Source organism: Ascidia mentula, chromosome 2 (genome assembly GCF_947561715.1).
Source record: "Ascidia mentula chromosome 2, kaAscMent1.1, whole genome shotgun sequence".
NCBI classification, from domain to species: Eukaryota; Metazoa; Chordata; class Ascidiacea; order Phlebobranchia; family Ascidiidae; genus Ascidia; species Ascidia mentula.
Genome location: NC_138567.1, coordinates 4,551,315 through 4,568,725, shown reverse-complemented (window position 1 = coordinate 4,568,725; position 17,411 = coordinate 4,551,315). Strand labels below are relative to the sequence as shown.

The following is a 17,411-nucleotide window of genomic DNA, read 5'->3' as shown; positions in this document are numbered from 1 at the left end:
GCCGCATCCCCACTTTCCTTAATAATGCAAATCAGGATTCTTAACTGCGGTCTACAGACCACTAGAGGTCTAGAACGAGAGCGTCTAATTGATTTCCCAACAAAATAATGCTTCCATCAATGAAGTTCATTCACGTAGAGCCATCACAAAGCTCTTGTGCCTACCTCATTTTGGCAATCATCCACAACTGCCGGATCTATTTCGCAGCTCTCCGTAAATTTACCGTCCTCACATCTGGTCACGTTTTTGTCTGGATCGATGAGCTTGAAGCCGTACTTGCATTGAATCGTGCATTCACTGGCGTAACCCGAAGTGAGGTTTGTACATGACGTCACATTCGTAGACTTGTGGGAAATGGTTGTGATATTACAATGTGTTCTTGTGTTGATGACTGTTGCGATAGAAGTTTACACTTTTGGTAAGGAATGGGGAAATTTGGAACCTTACAAAACTTTTGGACTTCACTGAATGTATAACCATAATACATATATTAAGGAGCTTATAAAAACACAGGTTCAAATGATGCGTTTAGGCTGGACGACATAATACCTTCGCAGAAACATATAATTATACCGTATTTTCGGTGTATAAGCAATCAATTCGACATGTCACTTTTGACTTACATTTGTATGAGGCAATGAACCCAAAACTCCGGACATGGAAATTGGTTTTAAATCGCATTCGTACTAGTGATGTTCCCAGTTCCAAATTATCCGGCCCGGCCGGATCCGGATAGTTGTCAATCAAATCCGGCCGGATAATTTGGATCCGGCAGTTTGTTAACGCCGATTCGTTTATTATGGCAAAAATGTTTGATTGCCAAACAAAATGCTATGTTAAGGTTAGCCTGTCATGAGTGGAACAAATAAACGTGGGCATTTATTAATATGGTATAACACGTCACGAAAAACTTTCATAACAAATAACAGAAAAATCTTACCAATTGTCCACCTCGGCCAGTCATTGTAGCGCCTCTGACACGGCCGCCGCCGCCGCCACCACGACGAGGCATTGTAGAATGAATCTCCTCCCCCGAATCGGAATACAGATGCCAACCGTTTTCCTGGATGAGACGCTTGAGATCACAAGTCGTAGCAAAATGACCTTCCCTTTGACAAAAAAAACATTTAGCACAAGATTGAGTGTTAGTGTTAGGCATTGACGATGTGGGAACCTGGCCCCTCGAGTCTGCACACTTTTGTAATTGACCACGATCAGACGTTTTTTGCAAAACAAGACCATGCAATTCCGACACTTTATCAGACAAATCCTTCAATTGAACAGAATTATTAACCATTGAAGACTTACCCTCATCAAATTGAGCCACCATAACCTTACGTGCAGGGTCAGAACCACTCGCACGTGCCGAAGCAAGAGTGAACATTTTATGCAAAACCTTTTGAATATCCGGCCATAACATACCTTCGATCTGCATTGCCACACTCGTTGGTAATTTACGCAACAAAATCTCCTCAATCAAACGAAGATATGGACTATCGGATTTCAAATTATCCAACAAGATTCCTTCTTGTGCGAAGGCATTCGTTATCGCCTGCACAGGAGAAATTACAGTACTATCAAACCTGATATTCTCCAACATAGAACGCAACTGCTGAATCAACGACAAATGAGACTTTCGAAAAGTAGCCTCAACATGCGACTGTAAAGTAACTAACTTTTCATCAGGAGACATATTCACATTGACAAGTAACGCATGAAGATAACTCTGCAAAGACGAATGCATTTCCGCCGTCGCCATTAAAGTTGTTAACAAATTCTCTGTCGTTAAACCCATCTGACGCAATGCGCGAACATTGAATTCAAGCCACGTCCGCTCTTTCCCAGGAGTGGCACGTATCAACTGTGCCAAGTCAACACGCTTCTTTGTTGAATTATCTATTCTTAACGTCTGTGACGGTCCCTGTTTGTCTTTCCGCAACACCGGTGTAGTCAAGCGAAAACCCGACGGCCGGCCGGGATTCATTAGCCCGCCAGAAAAATGCGCCGACTCAGGTGGCGTCAAAATCTCGGTCTCATCGCCTGTCATGAGAACCGGTTTAACATCTGGCGCTGTCGTTTGTTCATGCGAAACTGTTGACAAATCAGGATATAAATGCGATTCATAAGGTGGAGAAGGGACCTCATAAGGCGGAGCCGAAGTTCCAGGGTCAGAATTGGGAACTTCAGTTGACGAAATATCATTAACCTCGGGAACATTACCAACGGGCCTTGTGCCAAGAGCAACCAATGTCGAAGTACGCACCTCACTATTATTCTTCAACAATTTTTGCAAAGCTTTTAATTCGGCATTCTTAGCGTTTTCAGTAGCCTTTTGCGCCCTATTATCTAAGCGCAACTGTTCCTCCATATCCCTTGCCAACATACGAGACTTTTCCAAAGCGTGCATATGATCGTTTTGAAACTTTTTTAACGACGCCAATTCATCATTCAAACGCTCTATTTCAGAAACATAACTTTGCGCCCTACCTTTTTGTTCAACCAATGAATCACCCGTGTCTGCATTTGATGTAGCAGACTTATTAGAAGAAAAAACGGAAGCCAATTTCTCCATTTTTATGACAAATTACGCTAAAACAGTTAAAAACACAACAAAACCAACCTGTGTGAAACCTTCCAAAGTTGAAAAACAATTTCCAACTTACCAAACACAACAAAACTTCTGCAAAAACGCAAAAGACACGCTCGTGGGCACCAATTCGAATGTTGGTGCCCACGGCGAGTATAACAGACTGGGTACCAAAAACGAGTAATTTGCGAAATGTTTGTCCGCTTTTAGGACAAAAATGCTTTCCCAACTATCCGATAAAATTAACTGTATTATCCGGCCGGGTCCGGGTATTAAAAATTGGTCAATATCCGGCCGGGTCCGGGTACCCGGATCCGGTGCAACACATCACTAATTCGTACTCTGTCTGTCTTGGACACGAAGGTGAAGGGCGTAACAGGGTTACCATAGAAATACACCGGAACGGGCTTCGCTGATTTTGGTCCGTCGAATATCTGAGGATTATAAAAAATTAAAACGTTTTAAACAAGAACCATTGAAATATTTCGTGTACTTCAATTACTGCACGTTTCAAAAATAAATAATTATGCAGGCTGGTATTCGGACAACAGCTTGAAATAAGGTTCATTAAAAGTTTAGAACTTGTTTTTATACAGAATATTATACATAGAAGCGTGTGTAACATACGTGGTTTTAAATGTAGCACAATTAACATACCCGGACATAATCAGTCAGCAGATCATTTCTCTTTCCTCCTGTTTTAAATTTTAAAAAGGTTAACGCCACGATGCAACCCGGCCCTGGTCTGAACGAAAATTGGCATTGCAGGTTGTTCTCATAAAATCTCGGATAACCTGGGGTGCTTACGTATCCTCCATCAAGATTGGAAAATCGTTTCGGTTTGCATTTTGCTGCCAATAAACCTGAATGAAATTTTTTGGTATCGAGTGATTGAAGCTTCTCTCATGTTATCAAATATTAAACATTTTTTATGTAATATTTTGATGTACAATTCCCAATGGTATTTTTACTATGCGCGAGAACCTCTTTGAAATCATATCAAAATGTATTGGGAGTCAAGGCCTTGCGGTAAAAATCTCTAACCTCTAAACCGAACAATGCGCCCCATTCCAATGTTCATGTTCATACCTACCCGAAAAAGTATATTGCAAGCAAACAATTTTGTGCAAACAAATGCCATACTACAAAAATGAAAGCATTCCAATCTGAACGATTGTTACGCAACAACACAAAACAAAACAGCTTACCATGAACAAATAGCAATGCAGGCACAGCAAAAAACAGTTTTTCACTTAACATGGTCTCCGCTAAACTATTCGCTTACCAGAACAACTATATAGACTTGCAAGCCTGTTTCTTGCTTTGCAATGGCAAAATAAACGAGTTTGGAGTATGGTAAGCCACGTACAAATATGTCACGTAAAGTGATGTAACTGCATCATTTCCGCTATGCGACTCAGTTTCGGAATCCAGTTGCCACTTTACAAGTATGTATGATGTATGTTATTCCATTTCATAAGAACAGGAAACAAACAAAAAAGATTATCAACTCATGTCTTAGTTGTACAGGTAGCAGCTATTTATATCTGAACCGCGAAAAATCCATCTGTGTAGTCAGTAATGTTATGTAAGGCTCTATAAGAAATTGTCCAGTGACCGCCTGGAATGTACGACAAACAAATCAAAGCCGTACGTTGATTCACTCTGATTTGTGAGCAACTCACGTAAAAACAAAAATGTTTACATTTTTATTCACACAAAACAGAATGCAGATTTTGAAGTTTTGTTTTCGCCGGAAATCAAAGCAAAAACATAAAAGTCCCACTAGAAATATTGCAAATGAATCGTGCGACGTCACGTACAGACATTTAATAAGGTAGAAATTTGCTGCATCATGTATTCCTTTTGCATGACGTCATCACAGCATTGCTGGATCAAAGTTTATCCAAGACAAATATTTTAAATACGTATTTTACATAAACAGAACACCCATTAGATTGGGAAATCCAAGCAATTAAATCCAAAAAATTATTTTGTCATTTTTTACAAATAAATTTCCTCGAAAATTTTGCCTCAGCTGGAGCAGGATTTAAACAAAGCCCGTAGTTCCTTTCTTGTAGCAGTTAACGGTGATGCGGCAGTAGAAGCACAGGTACTTGTAGAAGACTAAATGAACATATGAAATATGCCTTAAATTTATTATTGCTACAAAGCATTTATAATGGAACCAACTCGATGTTGAAAAAAAAAATATTGTATCGAATTCATTCCAAATTTTCCAATTTAGTTTCGCATAACATTTATCAATTACCCACTGCTTAAATACCTTAAAAATATCTTTTTGAAAATAAGCGAACTCACATTGTGGAATAAGTGAACAGTTAAGCGTAAACGATTTGTTTTCTTTTCGGCAGAATTCGGGGTGACATGGAAGGGGTCCTCCCCTGCCTGCCTTACTTCGAACAAATGTCCCATTATTATTTAACTCCCCGTTAAGTAAGTACGCCCTTTCTTTCTCCTTCTCGCTGCCATTAACCGGGTTGGCCTGATAGAATTCCTTTAATTCATCCTTAGTTAAAGGGCAGTTCTCCTGAACAAAGAAAACAGTGATAATAACACAGCTCGTGGAACTTATTTTTGCTTGCCACTCGCCCACTGTTAATGGATGTATAATTCAAAGGTCATATGGACTCCACGATATTGGCGCTGCATGTCCATCAATTTCGAAATATAAAATGTCCACTAAAACTTCCATAACTTTTAAGATCAGGGTTTTCACAAAACTGACATTATTATTGTATGGGAAAGTCCTGTGGACCCCCTCGATATATAACTGTATAGAGCACCTTCAGGGACCATGTACAAAAGTTCGCCAAGCTGCCGAAACAAACGTATTAACAGCGATTCTCCATATATTTATGCAGGGCTACCAGATTATCATATTTCTGAAATACGAGCAGATTCATGCAAAACATAAACGCATTTCGAAACTTACCATTCCGTTATTTTGGCAATCATCTACCATCACTGCCAGATCTATTTCGCAGCTCTTCGTAAATTTACCGTTCTCACATCTGGTCACGTTTTTGTCTGGATCGATGAGCTTGTAGCCGTACTTGCATTGAATCGTGCATTCACTGGCGTAACCCGAAGTGAGGTTTGTACATGACGTCACATTCGTGGAATTTTTCGAAATAGTTGTTACGTCACAATGTGTTCTTGTGTTGATGACTGTTGCGATAGAATACACTTTTGATAAGGAATGGGAACATTTGGGAGCTCAAAAAGAATTTTTGGCCTTTACGAAATGTCGTTACCATAATTTATACCATTTGAGATCTTTTACAAAGCCAGGTTACATGTTGCATGTGTGTTAGGTGGCATGCTAACTTTGTAGAAACCCATTACTAAACCGTATACGCAATCAGTTCAACATGTCACTTGACTTACATTTGTATGAGGCTCTGAACCCAGTTTTATGGACATCGAAATTGGTTTTAAATCGCATTCGCACTCTGTCTGTCTTGGACATAAAGGTAAAGGGCGTAACAGGGTTACCATAGAAATACACCGGATCGGGTTTCGCTGATTTTGGCCCGTCGAATATCTGTAGGATTATAAAAATTAAAATATTCAAACAAGAACCATTGGAATATTGGAAGTACTTCAAATTACTTGTACGTTTTCAACAATTAATTTTCAATAGCTTGAAAATTAAAAATTAGTACTTGTACAGAAAAATGCTGATACACCATGATGATATATATCGTGTATAAATGTAGAACAATTAACTAACCCGGACATAATCAGTCAGCAGATCATCTTTCATTCCTTGAGTTTTAAAACTTATAAAGGTTAACGCCACGATGTAACCTGGCCCTGGTCTGAACGAAAATTGACATTGCAGGTTTTTCTCATAGTAGTTTGGATAACCTGGGCTGCTTACGTATCCTCCATCAAGATTGAAAAATCGTTTCGGTTTGCATTTTGCTGCCAAACCTGCAAACCAATTACGGTGAAATTGCTATCGAGTTATAAAGGAATCAAGTAAAGGAATCAACCATCCGTAACACTTGACCCTAGAATTTATATTCTTACAATTGACTATCTGTTTAATAGTGATCTTATTAATTTACATCGGTATGAGAACAATTCTGTCAAGTCATGGCCCTTAGGAGAAAAAGTGTCGCCGCGTAGACCTTTTTTTAAGATCACATTAGATTTAGTTGGAAGCCAAGCCTAAGTTTACCCAAGCAATGTCCCATTTTATTAGGGTCTCGGTGCGTCGTTTCGTTTGTAACCCCGCCCGTGGGGTCTGTGTCAAGTAGTTTATGGCTTGCAGCGTACCAAATGATATTGTGTAAGCTACAATATATGCAATGGCATTATCACGAGTTTGTTGTGTGCAAAAAACATAGCAAGAACTCTGTTAAACCAAAGTTTACACAACAACAATGAAAGCATTCTAATCTAAACGATTGTTACGCAACAAAATAAAACAAAAGCTTACCTGGAACAAACAGCAATGCCAGCACAGAAAAAAGCAATTTTACACTTAACATTGTCACACCAATCAAGCTATATGCCTACCACAACAACTGTAACGACTTGCAGGCGAGTTTCTTGCTTTATAACGGCGGAGTAAACGTGTTTGGGGAATGGATAGCGTTGATTGTAATGTCACGTAAAGTGACGTAACAGCAACATTCCGCTCTGCAACTCAGTTTCGGAATCCAGTTGCCACTTTACAAGGAATTGTGATTCATGTCATTCAATTCATCAGAACTGGAAACAAACAAACAAAGATTATCAACGATTTATCTGAAAGTGAAAATTTCGTGACAAGGAACAACAAAAAGTGGAAAACCTCCGGTTACGTAGCAAAAGGGGTTTGAAACAATGCCAAAAATTAATGCCAAAAGCATGTTCTGCACTTTCACTTCGCAAAAAATGACCCACATACGACGTGAATGTCTTATTTGAACAACTTACTAGCCATATATTGCTGAATCGCATAAATTATGGATTTATAAAGTTGTTTGTAAGTTAATAGGCTATCTTTTCTAGTTAGTGCTCCGCACAAACTTGTCCAGGGACCGCCGATCGTGCTATGGGCGAACGCAAGTGCGGGCCATCATCTGGCATTTGGCTTACAACATAACGTTACTTGCATTAGAAAATTGATTTGAACCCCACAAGATTAGCCAAAAGTACTGAAACACCCTTTAAAATGAGGCTTCGTAAAAATTGTATCTCGGTTTGTTTTTGCTGGGTTTACATATGTTGACTAAGCAGTGTCGTAACATTTCGGTCTTATTTCTTATTGTCCTAAAATGGCTCATAGCCCTTTCAATTACAAGGGGGTCCTGCTATTTTTCGACCAGTCATACATGTTTTCATCAGGCTACTACTGAGACCGTATCAACAGAAGGAAATGCGGCGCTAAATCATGTCTTGACAAACAATAAAGCTTGCCAACAGTTGCCATGAGCTGACTCCAGGGTAAGTGACATTACACCCGGCTAAAAGTGAAAAACCTTTTTTCTGTCACTTACATTGACCGAGTGTTCAGAGGTTTATGTATTGGGGCATAGTCTACTATGATACAAAGCATGGTGGTGATTGCCTACTGCGGCTCTCAGTCATTCTTGTTGTGGGTTTTAATAGCCTGTGCTGTCCTAATGTGGCTAAGAATGTAGCAAACTTGAGGTTTCTCATCAGCTTAGATTGCCCAATAGTCTAAAATGACCTAAATTGCAAAACTATTTTACACAAAATCAACTTTAATTATTATTGCAACCCGAACTTATTTATCGGAACTACCTGTATTGAAGTCATATTAACGTAACAATTTTCTTGCAACCAAGTTTATTAATTTGCTTTAAACATGAACCCTTTCTACAAAAGAAGAAAGTTTAGGATACCAATGGAGTTGATAAATACCCTAATGCCCCGGATTAAAGTTTAAACTACTCTCTCGTTCATTGTTCCAGTCAGTTGACAAGTTGTTGAATTTGGTTTTGTGTAAAAAAGTTTTTAAGGTTTTAATACAGTATTTGAGTTAATAGCAGTATTGATCAAAGTCAACAGGCTTAGCAAACAACATTGTTAGCTGCAAATGGTTCAGCATCAATATATATCCTTTTTTTAAATGCTTTCTTTGCAACTTTAGTAAAAACATTTGTAAACACGGTCGTAAACTTAAATTTCGCCAAACTTATTGGAAGTATGTTTTTCCAAGATAAATATTTGCAAAATTTAGTCCGCAGGTGCTTAGATCTAAATATATGTAGAAAAATTCCTGTTGATTAGAAATCATTTGCCAAAAAAATCCTTTCCAATTTGGCACCGAAGTAAACAAAATTTTAATTGTGTATTGCAGAACATGGACTGGATCGTATGTAGATAACATGGTATAGACCTACTTATTCTGCTCAGCATCTGAGTAATTGATCGTTGTGTTTTGTTTATGTTTTGTAAGTATTAACCTGGAAATATGCTCTTTGCTGATCAGGTAAGTGTGCACTATTTAACTATTCTAATTTTGCAAAAAGGTGTAAAAATACATTTACCCTGTATTGAAATTGCCAGCCTTTTTCCATGTATAACATCATAACTTCCCGAAATGTATATTTATTTTAATTAGTCAAAGACTGAGGTTTTGAATTTTGAGACAACACATATTTAAACTTATAAAAAAACATTTTAGGTTGAGGTTTTGGCGACATGGTTCAAGAATTGGAATGAATGTGAGCAAACTGTTGCCCTTTATTCGTTGTTAAAGCGCGTCAAAAAGTGTCAGGCAAAATTTCTTGCTCGGTGTCTTGAACATTGTTTGAACGACTGTGATGAACTTTACCCCATTGAGGAGGAGGCCAACGATCACGGTAAAAATAAATGCAGTATATTGATTGTTATTGGGCTTGTTTGGAATCTTTTGTAATGTCTTGAACATTATGAAAGTATGTATACATGTGTTGATTTATTGTTGTTGTTCATGGCTAGATCCTATTGATGATGGGTAAATTTATATCAAGTTGCATTTAATTTACAAAAATGTTCAGCTGTTGCCTGACAAAAATGTGTTTTTAAGTTAGAAGACTTTTGATGACTGTTGTACTTGAAAATCACCTAATGTTACATATGTCATTCTACAATCTGCAAGATAATGTCTGACATAATGACCGACTTCCAAGAAACAATGCCACAAATTTCACCACAATTTTCTCAATGACACAGAGCTGTGTGCCAGGTGTCAAATACTTCTCACTGCATGTCACTAATTGTTGGTGGCCACAAAAATTACGCACCTGGTTATATAATTACTGACCTGGTGCGGCCACTTGACAATGTATCATTTGTTCAGTTTGCTTCGATACTTGACCTCTGTAATTGGACCGTCTGGAGAAAATCTTCAGACATTTTTTGTTTGCAATTTGTCCTTTAAATGTTTAAACCAATCTTTATGTTTATGCATAAGTTGACCTAAAATTTTAATTTGTGCAATGATTGTATACAAAAAAATGTCTTTCCTAATGTTATTTACGACATTATTTATGCCAAGGAAACCTATATGTGTGTGTCATTAAAGTTAGTTTTTTAAAAAAAAATAACTTGCCATTTCTGTCACAGAATTTGTCACCAGACTATTCACTGAACCTCAAAAGGCAACTGTCATTGACCAACTTTTAAGGCACCTTCCATTGCTAAGACCTGGCAATGAACTTGCCAAGCACCGCTACCTACAGATTTTACCCATGGTGCTTGCATTTGCCATTGAAAGATCAGAGTACCTTGAAGAGGTTTGTGTGGAGTCAATTTTATAAATTGTAATAAGTAACAATTAAATATCTTGTTGATTTTTGGATTTGCGGCTTTCGCCATCTTGTAATAAAAAATTTGAGTTATCAGTCATTACTTTGTATACATATACAAATGTTTGTTGGAAAGTTTGTAGAGGCTTAAATAAGTAGAACTTACAAATTTGTACAATTTTGCATAAAAATGCAATTAAATATTTGACGCTTTGCGAATTAGTCTCGACAACTTCTTTCCTACTCCCTCATCCATCCTGCCTTCGATAATAAGGAAAGAAACCTATTAACTTCTTGGATGTCTGGGCTGGACGGCCAGATGTCCGGTCAAAATGCGATACCAACCTCACAAGGGGATTTGTCACCGGAAGTTTCTTCTAGTGAGTGGATTTTATTATTTAAGTAGGTTTCCAACATAGGTTCAAATTTTGTCTTTGGGGAATTTTAAATTTGTTTATTTTTTGTTCATTTCACAGTAAATAATAAAAAGTAAACCAATTTAAAAGGATGACTGAGACAATTTTCGTTCCATGATAGTATTTTTTCCTTTAAAGAAATATCGTCAAATATGATTTTATACAAGGAATTTATAGTTGTTTTTGTTCCCACGTGAAAGTTATAAGTTGACGGTGATTAAAAGATGTGAAACCTCATGTTTAAGCAGACACCAACTCGCTAGAGCTAGGAGCTACAGCAAACGGTTTAAGTGATTGGAACCACAACAACGTCGGGGAAGAATCAACTTCTTTGACCAATTCCCTCAAAGGTGAAGATTTTGTATTTATTTTGTTGGTATTGCCTGTAGTTGCTCGTATAGATTTAGGTCAGTAGTTCTTAACTTTTTAATAAGCTTAATCTGTTCCTAATTATTGTTTTGTACCTCCGTCCAACAAATTATGTTTATGTACAAGCAGACATACATACTCCTGAAAAAAACACAAATTGTAAATACACCAAAAGTATAATGCAGCATAATAAATTAAATTTTTATTACAAAAGTATGTTGCTGGTTGTTTAACATAAAACCTACGAATTCTAAAAAATATAGCGAAGCAAAAAAGTGCATTTTCACTCTCTATGTGCAGACTTTGCAACACACTGCGCATCACAGTCCGATATCTCATCCCCTTCAAGCGTAGCCACTAACTCCTTACCAGACACCTCACTTCAAGCCACCCCATCGTGCAGTGGAAACGAACAACTTGCTGAAGGAATGGCAGGTGAAGTCCACGTTCATTATGCCAGTTGCAGACAAAAAGTCACTGTTTCAACCTATTATATCACATCAGTGCAGCATGGTGTATATACGTATTGTTGATGATCTTGCCTGCCAAACAGCCAGTAGGATTATATTTTGACAAACTTACTGTTAAAAGGAGTCTGTGTTTAGTGCCAACATAACATCACCAAAACTTACTTATATTTCAAATTACAGTATAAAAAGACGTTGTCTAAATGCAGTTCATTTCCAAAATGAACATTTCGTTCAAATAGATTAATAGTTAGTTGTTTGTTAATTGTTTCTCAAATTTGTTATGTTTAGATGTTCGAGCGTGGCTCAAATCCTTGCGCTTGCACAAATATGAATATCTTTTTTCGCAAATGACATATGAAGATATGATGGAACTGACACCGGATAAACTTGATGAAAAGGTATGAAAAATGTTATGTCAAGCATTAAATGTTTGTACAGCTTAACGTTTTCCAACAATTGAATGATGTTTTATTATCAGCCAAAAAAATTCTTTTGAAGTGTAGAGTATTCACGCCCTTAAACAAAAATTCCCCAGAAAGCTTCAGATTTTTTGTCAAAAAGGTGCTAAGTCATAGTAAATGTGTATCTTGTCTTGATGGCGTACTTACATAGGACTTTGCATTGCTGATTACGTTGTTATTTAATACTGCTGTTCTTTGATGGTAATTTTTTCCTGGGTCACCTAATTAGCATTGATAGAAACCAGTCAATGGAATGGCAGAGTGAAACTTGATATTTAAAAACATTGTTCAATTTTCGACCAGGCGTAACTATGACATCACTGGTTTACCGGTGACTAATCTTTCAATGATTGGGCGACGACAAACACCTATTCCCACGCTTCTACAGTTAGATTGTGGCTTTTTAGGCTTAATTTAATGCTGATTGCTGGTTGGGTGTCACTGGGTGTGGGTCACTGCTCTGTTTAAGAGACATGCCACCCACACAAATGCCTAAAATTGTGTGATCTGATTTTATTGAACAGAGCTTTTCTTCTAATCCCAACCCCACTCTGTTGTGTGTGTTTTGTCATGCCTGTGACTATTGAAAACAGTTTCAGTGACAAATCTTACATATTTATCTGCCTACATATAATGCTTGTTCCATGACATGGGTTGATTGGAATTTATTGAGGTTTTTAACAGATATATATTTAACAGGATCATTTCTTCACTGCTTGGTGGTTTAACAGTGTTTGCAACTTGTCATAATACAGCAGATGGTGATGATAAACATATTTACCTTTAAAAAGCAGCACATTAATTTGAAGCATTATAGGCTTGATTACTGCTTGCTGTGCTAAGCAAGCAACACATTTTATTATACAAGTGTTTAAAGTCCAACAACTTGGTATATATAGTTCAAAAGCCCAAATTCTCCAAGATTTTTCATTGCCTTTGTGACATCACTGAGTGCATTGTTCAGTGAACCGTGCTGTGGAATCTTTTATTGTCATTCTTTCATTCACTCTCAGTCATGCAGATCTGCTGTGTTTGTAAAGCGTACCCAAGGCCCCTTAGGGGTCTGTTTTTGCCCCCGTGTAAAACTGCCCCAAAACAACTGATTGAAAAATGTTCAATCATTTTTTGTTTTTTCCTCTTCCTCTCTGACAAACTGCCATGTGTCAAAATGAGAAATCTGACACTGGTTGTTGGGTGTTCCTTGTTATTTGGATGGCTGGCGTGTTTGGGGTGCCCAAATGGGGTCCCAGGAATTTCAATTCGTGACTATTGTACTGTGAAACATGCCCTTTTGCTTCTATTGTGTCGCTGATAGTTTTAGGCAAACAGAAATGCCACTTTAAACGTGACTACTATTCAGTCCGCCATCACCAAACATTTTTAACCACTTTTGTTTTTTGGATAAACTGGAATTTTTAACATATTACCCATGTTGTTATAAATATGATTTGGTTGTTATGAGCAAATTCAATTGTCCTTAGTACTGTTCGTTTTGTATTAGGTTTTGGCAGGAAAGTATACTCACATGTTGTATAAAGAAAATTTCAGAAATATTCCCCAAAAACTTCTGCTATGCAGTATTTTTTGTGGGTGACAACGATCATTGTTTACATTTTTCTTCATGCTTGCTTTAGAATGTGACAAAGGGAGCGCGAAACAAAATCATCCTCAGTATCAGAAAACTTCATGAAAGGTTCAAACAACTTCAGGCTCTTGAAAACGTAAGTTGGCATGTTTCTGAACATGCGAAATTCCTGCTTTTGCAAAATCTTGTTTTACAGGAAATTTTGGGTGGTGGTTCATTGCGCGCTGCACTCATTGAACTGAAAACAATAATCCAAACACCAATTAAACGTTTTGAGTTGAAGAAACCTCCAGAAGTGGATGAGTCGAACGCGAGTACAAAGAAAGAAGTTATTGAGGAAGGGGATATCCCTGCACTTTTCACAAAAGTTATGGGAAAAGGTGGGAAATTCACTTAAAAACCTGATGTAATTTGTACAAGGGGAATATTTGTTTTGAAAATTGTATCTCAATCTGTAGCCTTTCAATGTGAATGATATTTTCTACTTAATGCATGTCGCCAGAGTTTTGTGGCACATGACACATGCCAATAGCAACACCCAACGTACTGTGACTAAAGTCCATCATAGTTTGGCTGTGACAACCAAAATGCTTATATGTATAAAATACTCACGTGGTCTGTGAGTTTGTGAGGAAGCTGTGGTATTGTTGCTAATTTGTAATTTCTTTTATAAGCTTGCACTCAACTCTTGGTTTCCAAACCTGATGAGGAGAATATAACACTTTATCTGAAGTTGATTGAAAGATGTTTTCAACACCCGGTAAGTTGGAAGTTTTTCTAATTTGCTTCAATGCTGTCAAAATACTTGTAAAAAATCAGTGAAATTACCCAAAACCTTGACCATATTAAGCTCATGTTATTTTAAATCTTGTTGTGTTTTTTGGTTCTTAGTGAAAAGCAACAAAAACATGTGTGGTTAGAAAGTAACCTTTGATGGTTGCAACAAATCCTACCTGTATATTTCCATTTGTAATAAATCTTCTAATCAAGTATGTACAAGCACAATACTTGTTTATTCTTGAACTTTAGGCATTTACTGAAGTGCACAAACGACGCCTTCGAACATGGAAACAGCAAGTAAATAAAATGTACAGATCACTGCCCAGGAATACTAGGCCACCAGGACCACAACGGTATGGAAATTTGAGTGAAAAATTTGCACATGTGTGCAAAATATTGATGTTTTATATATTTTTTTAGGCCGACTTTTTTAACCATGTAAGTCCTATCTATGTACTTTCAATTTGCACTATCTCAGAAACTTCAGTTTCAGGCTGAAATCTGTCAGTCTTGCTTAGTTAGACAAATCTATTTCGCTTTGTCAAAAGCATCATAAAAGCAACAAAGGCAAGAATTAGGTTCACCTGTCAATGTTGCCCATTTTCAAAAAAGCAAAAAGTAAACATCAACCACTTTTTATGTGTAGACCGCAAGGCACAGGATTCTCAGTTCAACGAAGACAGAGGGGCCCATTTAACCCCCACCTTGCAGCTGCCCCAAGGCCACTTAATCCCCTCAATTCACCTCCGTTGAGGCCCATGGGAATTGGATTTCAGTCACAAAATGTATGTTGTACATTATTTACATTAGTTGGAAGTAACACAAATATGTTGTAAATTTTGAATCGCTTATAACTCAGTCATTTTATCGAAAAACTATACTGAGAAAATTGTGTAAATTATTATATGTAATATATCCACAGGTTTGTAATTGCATTTGTTTTTTAAGCAGATGGCTTGGTATGGAAATGGACAGGGGGCAGGAGGGAATCACCTGGGTAATATTGACCCATCAAGGAAAGCTGCCTCGTACGATCCGCGGTTAGGACAAAGGTATCAACTATGATCTGAATATTTATCTGTGTTCGTGGTGGTATATCACACACAGAAATAGTAACAGATTTCATCCTTCTCGGGGTTGTTATGTATCAATTCAGAAACTAATGAATTTGCTGTATTTTTTTTTTTTAAACTGCACCCAAGTTTGGACTTCACCTCTACAGATTCACTATGTTTTTAGTGTAAATCAATGTTTCCAAACCTTTTTTTAAAAAGTTTTTATTATAAGCCGGTTAGCAACTGTAAAAAGAATCAATGGCCTAAGTTTTGTGTATGTTTCTGGACAGGATGTTCACTGACAATGACGAAGCACCGAGTGAACTCAATACAAGGCTCGATTCTCTTTGTTTAAGTGTTGCCGAACATGCATTAGCAGGTGATGTGTTGTTGTTGCATGGTTGAAACAAATATGTTTGACAAAAGCACAAGTTTGTCACAAAACATAACCACAGTTTTTATCAATATTGTGATGTGTTATGTTTTTGTTACATTTAACCAATTGAGCTGTCTGTACAATCAGTATTTTGACCTGACACAGAAATATATACCCTGGTACTAGCAGATTCGGATTAGTTTCACAATTCAATACATATATTTCATATTTTCATGTATTCTTGAATACTTGGTTTAAATCATCGGTATTAACTTAATATGGCCGGCTTGTATAATACAATAACTAGTAGTTAAATCATGAAAAACTTTTACCACGCCAGTAAAGGGGAAGGTAAATTGTACGGAAAGTGACACTAAGAATGTATTTTTTAACAGATGGCTTGGAAGGGGTCTCCACCTTGTGACATCGTAACCACACAAGTTTATCTGTTCCTTACCTTTTCTGCTCCCTAATTATTGTCATCACTAACTATTGTTGTTTTTTGAAGAAGTTGCATTTTCCACTGGAAATCTGCCGCCTTTTTTATTATTTTGCTGTTGTACTTGCAAACGTTTTTGTAGAAAGCCAAATTCTATCACTGCAAAGAGTGTATCCCAACAATATGGCCGCCCATGTTTTTAATCTCTTATTGTAATTTGTTTTATTCGAACCAGTCCACGTTTATTGAGCTTAGATCATCGGTAAAAATGACTTCTTTCATTGTGAGTCTAGTGATTGCATTGTGGTCAACCAAAAAGTGCCACAGAAAATTGTGAGACTTTGAATATGTGTTGTTGCTCCTGACACGACGTATTACAATATTTGATCTACCCATGCTAAATAATGATAGTCTTTCTGATATTGCCCCAATAAACATTGCATGTTTTAGTCACATTAGAACTTGTGCCATTTAGGCAGTATTACTTCCAATGTAATTCGATCCCGGGATTCTGTGTTTTGTACTTGTACATACAAGATATAAGTTATAATATAAGTTTATCATTTGTGGTGCTAAGTGCTGTACATGTTCTTGCCAACGACCTAACACTGGCGGACGGGTGCCAACAGTGACACAAATGTTCAGATTTTATCTTCACGTGGACAAATGCTGTAATTATTTCCTTTAAAATGGTATGAATTTTTGACTTTTTTGTATCCAAGTAATAGTGGGAAATTCTCTGTCGATTTTCACCAGTTCATGATTTCAAACGATTAAAAAAAAATTCTCCCATTGCAACTTGTTGGTCAGCGCCTAATTTTTTTTGTACAGCTCCTTTTTTTCATTCTAAAACATGTATATCTTTTGCCAACAAGTGGCACCCATGTCATATTGTACATGTCTCTCCTATTCTTTTGTGTTTATGATGACATTCGTCCATTGACAAGGTCATTTCTTTGTGTAATTGCCTCGCAACTAACATCCTCTGGCAGGAGACTGTTGCTACTAACAGAAAATAAAAACTATCATTTTGGAAAATGTGCCAATATATAGCAGAAGTTTTTTTTTTACATTTGTTTATGTTCACTAACGTGTAAA

At 37.2% G+C, this 17,411-nt stretch overlaps 2 protein-coding genes across 4 annotated transcripts; one reads left to right on the top strand and one right to left on the bottom strand.

Moving 5' to 3' along the window:
* Nucleotides 1-4,322: 4,322 nt before the first annotated feature.
* Nucleotides 4,323-7,154, bottom strand: LOC145889762 (uncharacterized). Its single transcript, XM_082980791.1, has 6 exons — nt 7,059-7,154; nt 6,345-6,547; nt 5,999-6,155; nt 5,544-5,779; nt 4,910-5,138; nt 4,323-4,714 (listed from the first exon to the last, which is right to left on the bottom strand). Exons 1-6 carry the CDS (start codon nt 7,108-7,110, stop codon nt 4,638-4,640), a joined length of 954 nt encoding a protein of 317 aa, XP_082836917.1. The 5' UTR covers nt 7,111-7,154; the 3' UTR covers nt 4,323-4,637.
* A 1,755-nt stretch (nt 7,155-8,909) lies between these two features.
* Nucleotides 8,910-17,341, top strand: LOC145888569 (protein Smaug homolog 2-like). Of its 3 annotated transcripts, none has more exons than XM_082979342.1 (15): nt 8,910-9,062; nt 9,258-9,435; nt 10,181-10,350; nt 10,586-10,742; nt 11,027-11,128; nt 11,448-11,582; nt 11,906-12,015; nt 13,713-13,799; nt 13,860-14,043; nt 14,338-14,423; nt 14,693-14,796; nt 15,090-15,228; nt 15,392-15,495; nt 15,789-15,877; nt 16,270-17,341. In XM_082979342.1, exons 1-15 carry the CDS (start codon nt 9,045-9,047, stop codon nt 16,296-16,298), a joined length of 1,692 nt encoding a protein of 563 aa, XP_082835468.1. In that variant the 5' UTR covers nt 8,910-9,044; the 3' UTR covers nt 16,299-17,341. The 3 variants fall into 3 exon arrangements, with proteins under 3 accessions (XP_082835468.1, XP_082835470.1, XP_082835467.1); XM_082979344.1 differs by having other exon boundaries at nt 11,024-11,128; nt 15,395-15,495; XM_082979341.1 differs by having other exon boundaries at nt 11,024-11,128.
* Nucleotides 17,342-17,411: the final 70 nt, after the last annotated feature.

Bases quoted from the DNA above. Each gene is read 5' to 3' on its own strand.
- LOC145889762 (XM_082980791.1), bottom strand. From the start codon at position 7,110: ATGTTAAGTGTAAAATTGCTTTTTTCTGTGCTGGCATTGCTGTTTGTT. The intron at 5,139-5,543 runs GTAAGTTTCGAA...TTCTTTGTTCAG, and splicing joins ATTGCCAAAATAACGGAATG to GAGAACTGCCCTTTAACTAA. The intron at 4,715-4,909 runs GTGAGTTCGCTT...ATGTTCATTTAG, and splicing joins CTGTTCACTTATTCCACAAT to TCTTCTACAAGTACCTGTGC.
- LOC145888569 (XM_082979341.1), top strand. The intron at 13,800-13,859 runs GTAAGTTGGCAT...CTTGTTTTACAG, and splicing joins AACTTCAGGCTCTTGAAAAC to GAAATTTTGGGTGGTGGTTC. The intron at 15,878-16,269 runs GTGATGTGTTGT...ATTTTTTAACAG, and splicing joins TGCCGAACATGCATTAGCAG to ATGGCTTGGAAGGGGTCTCC.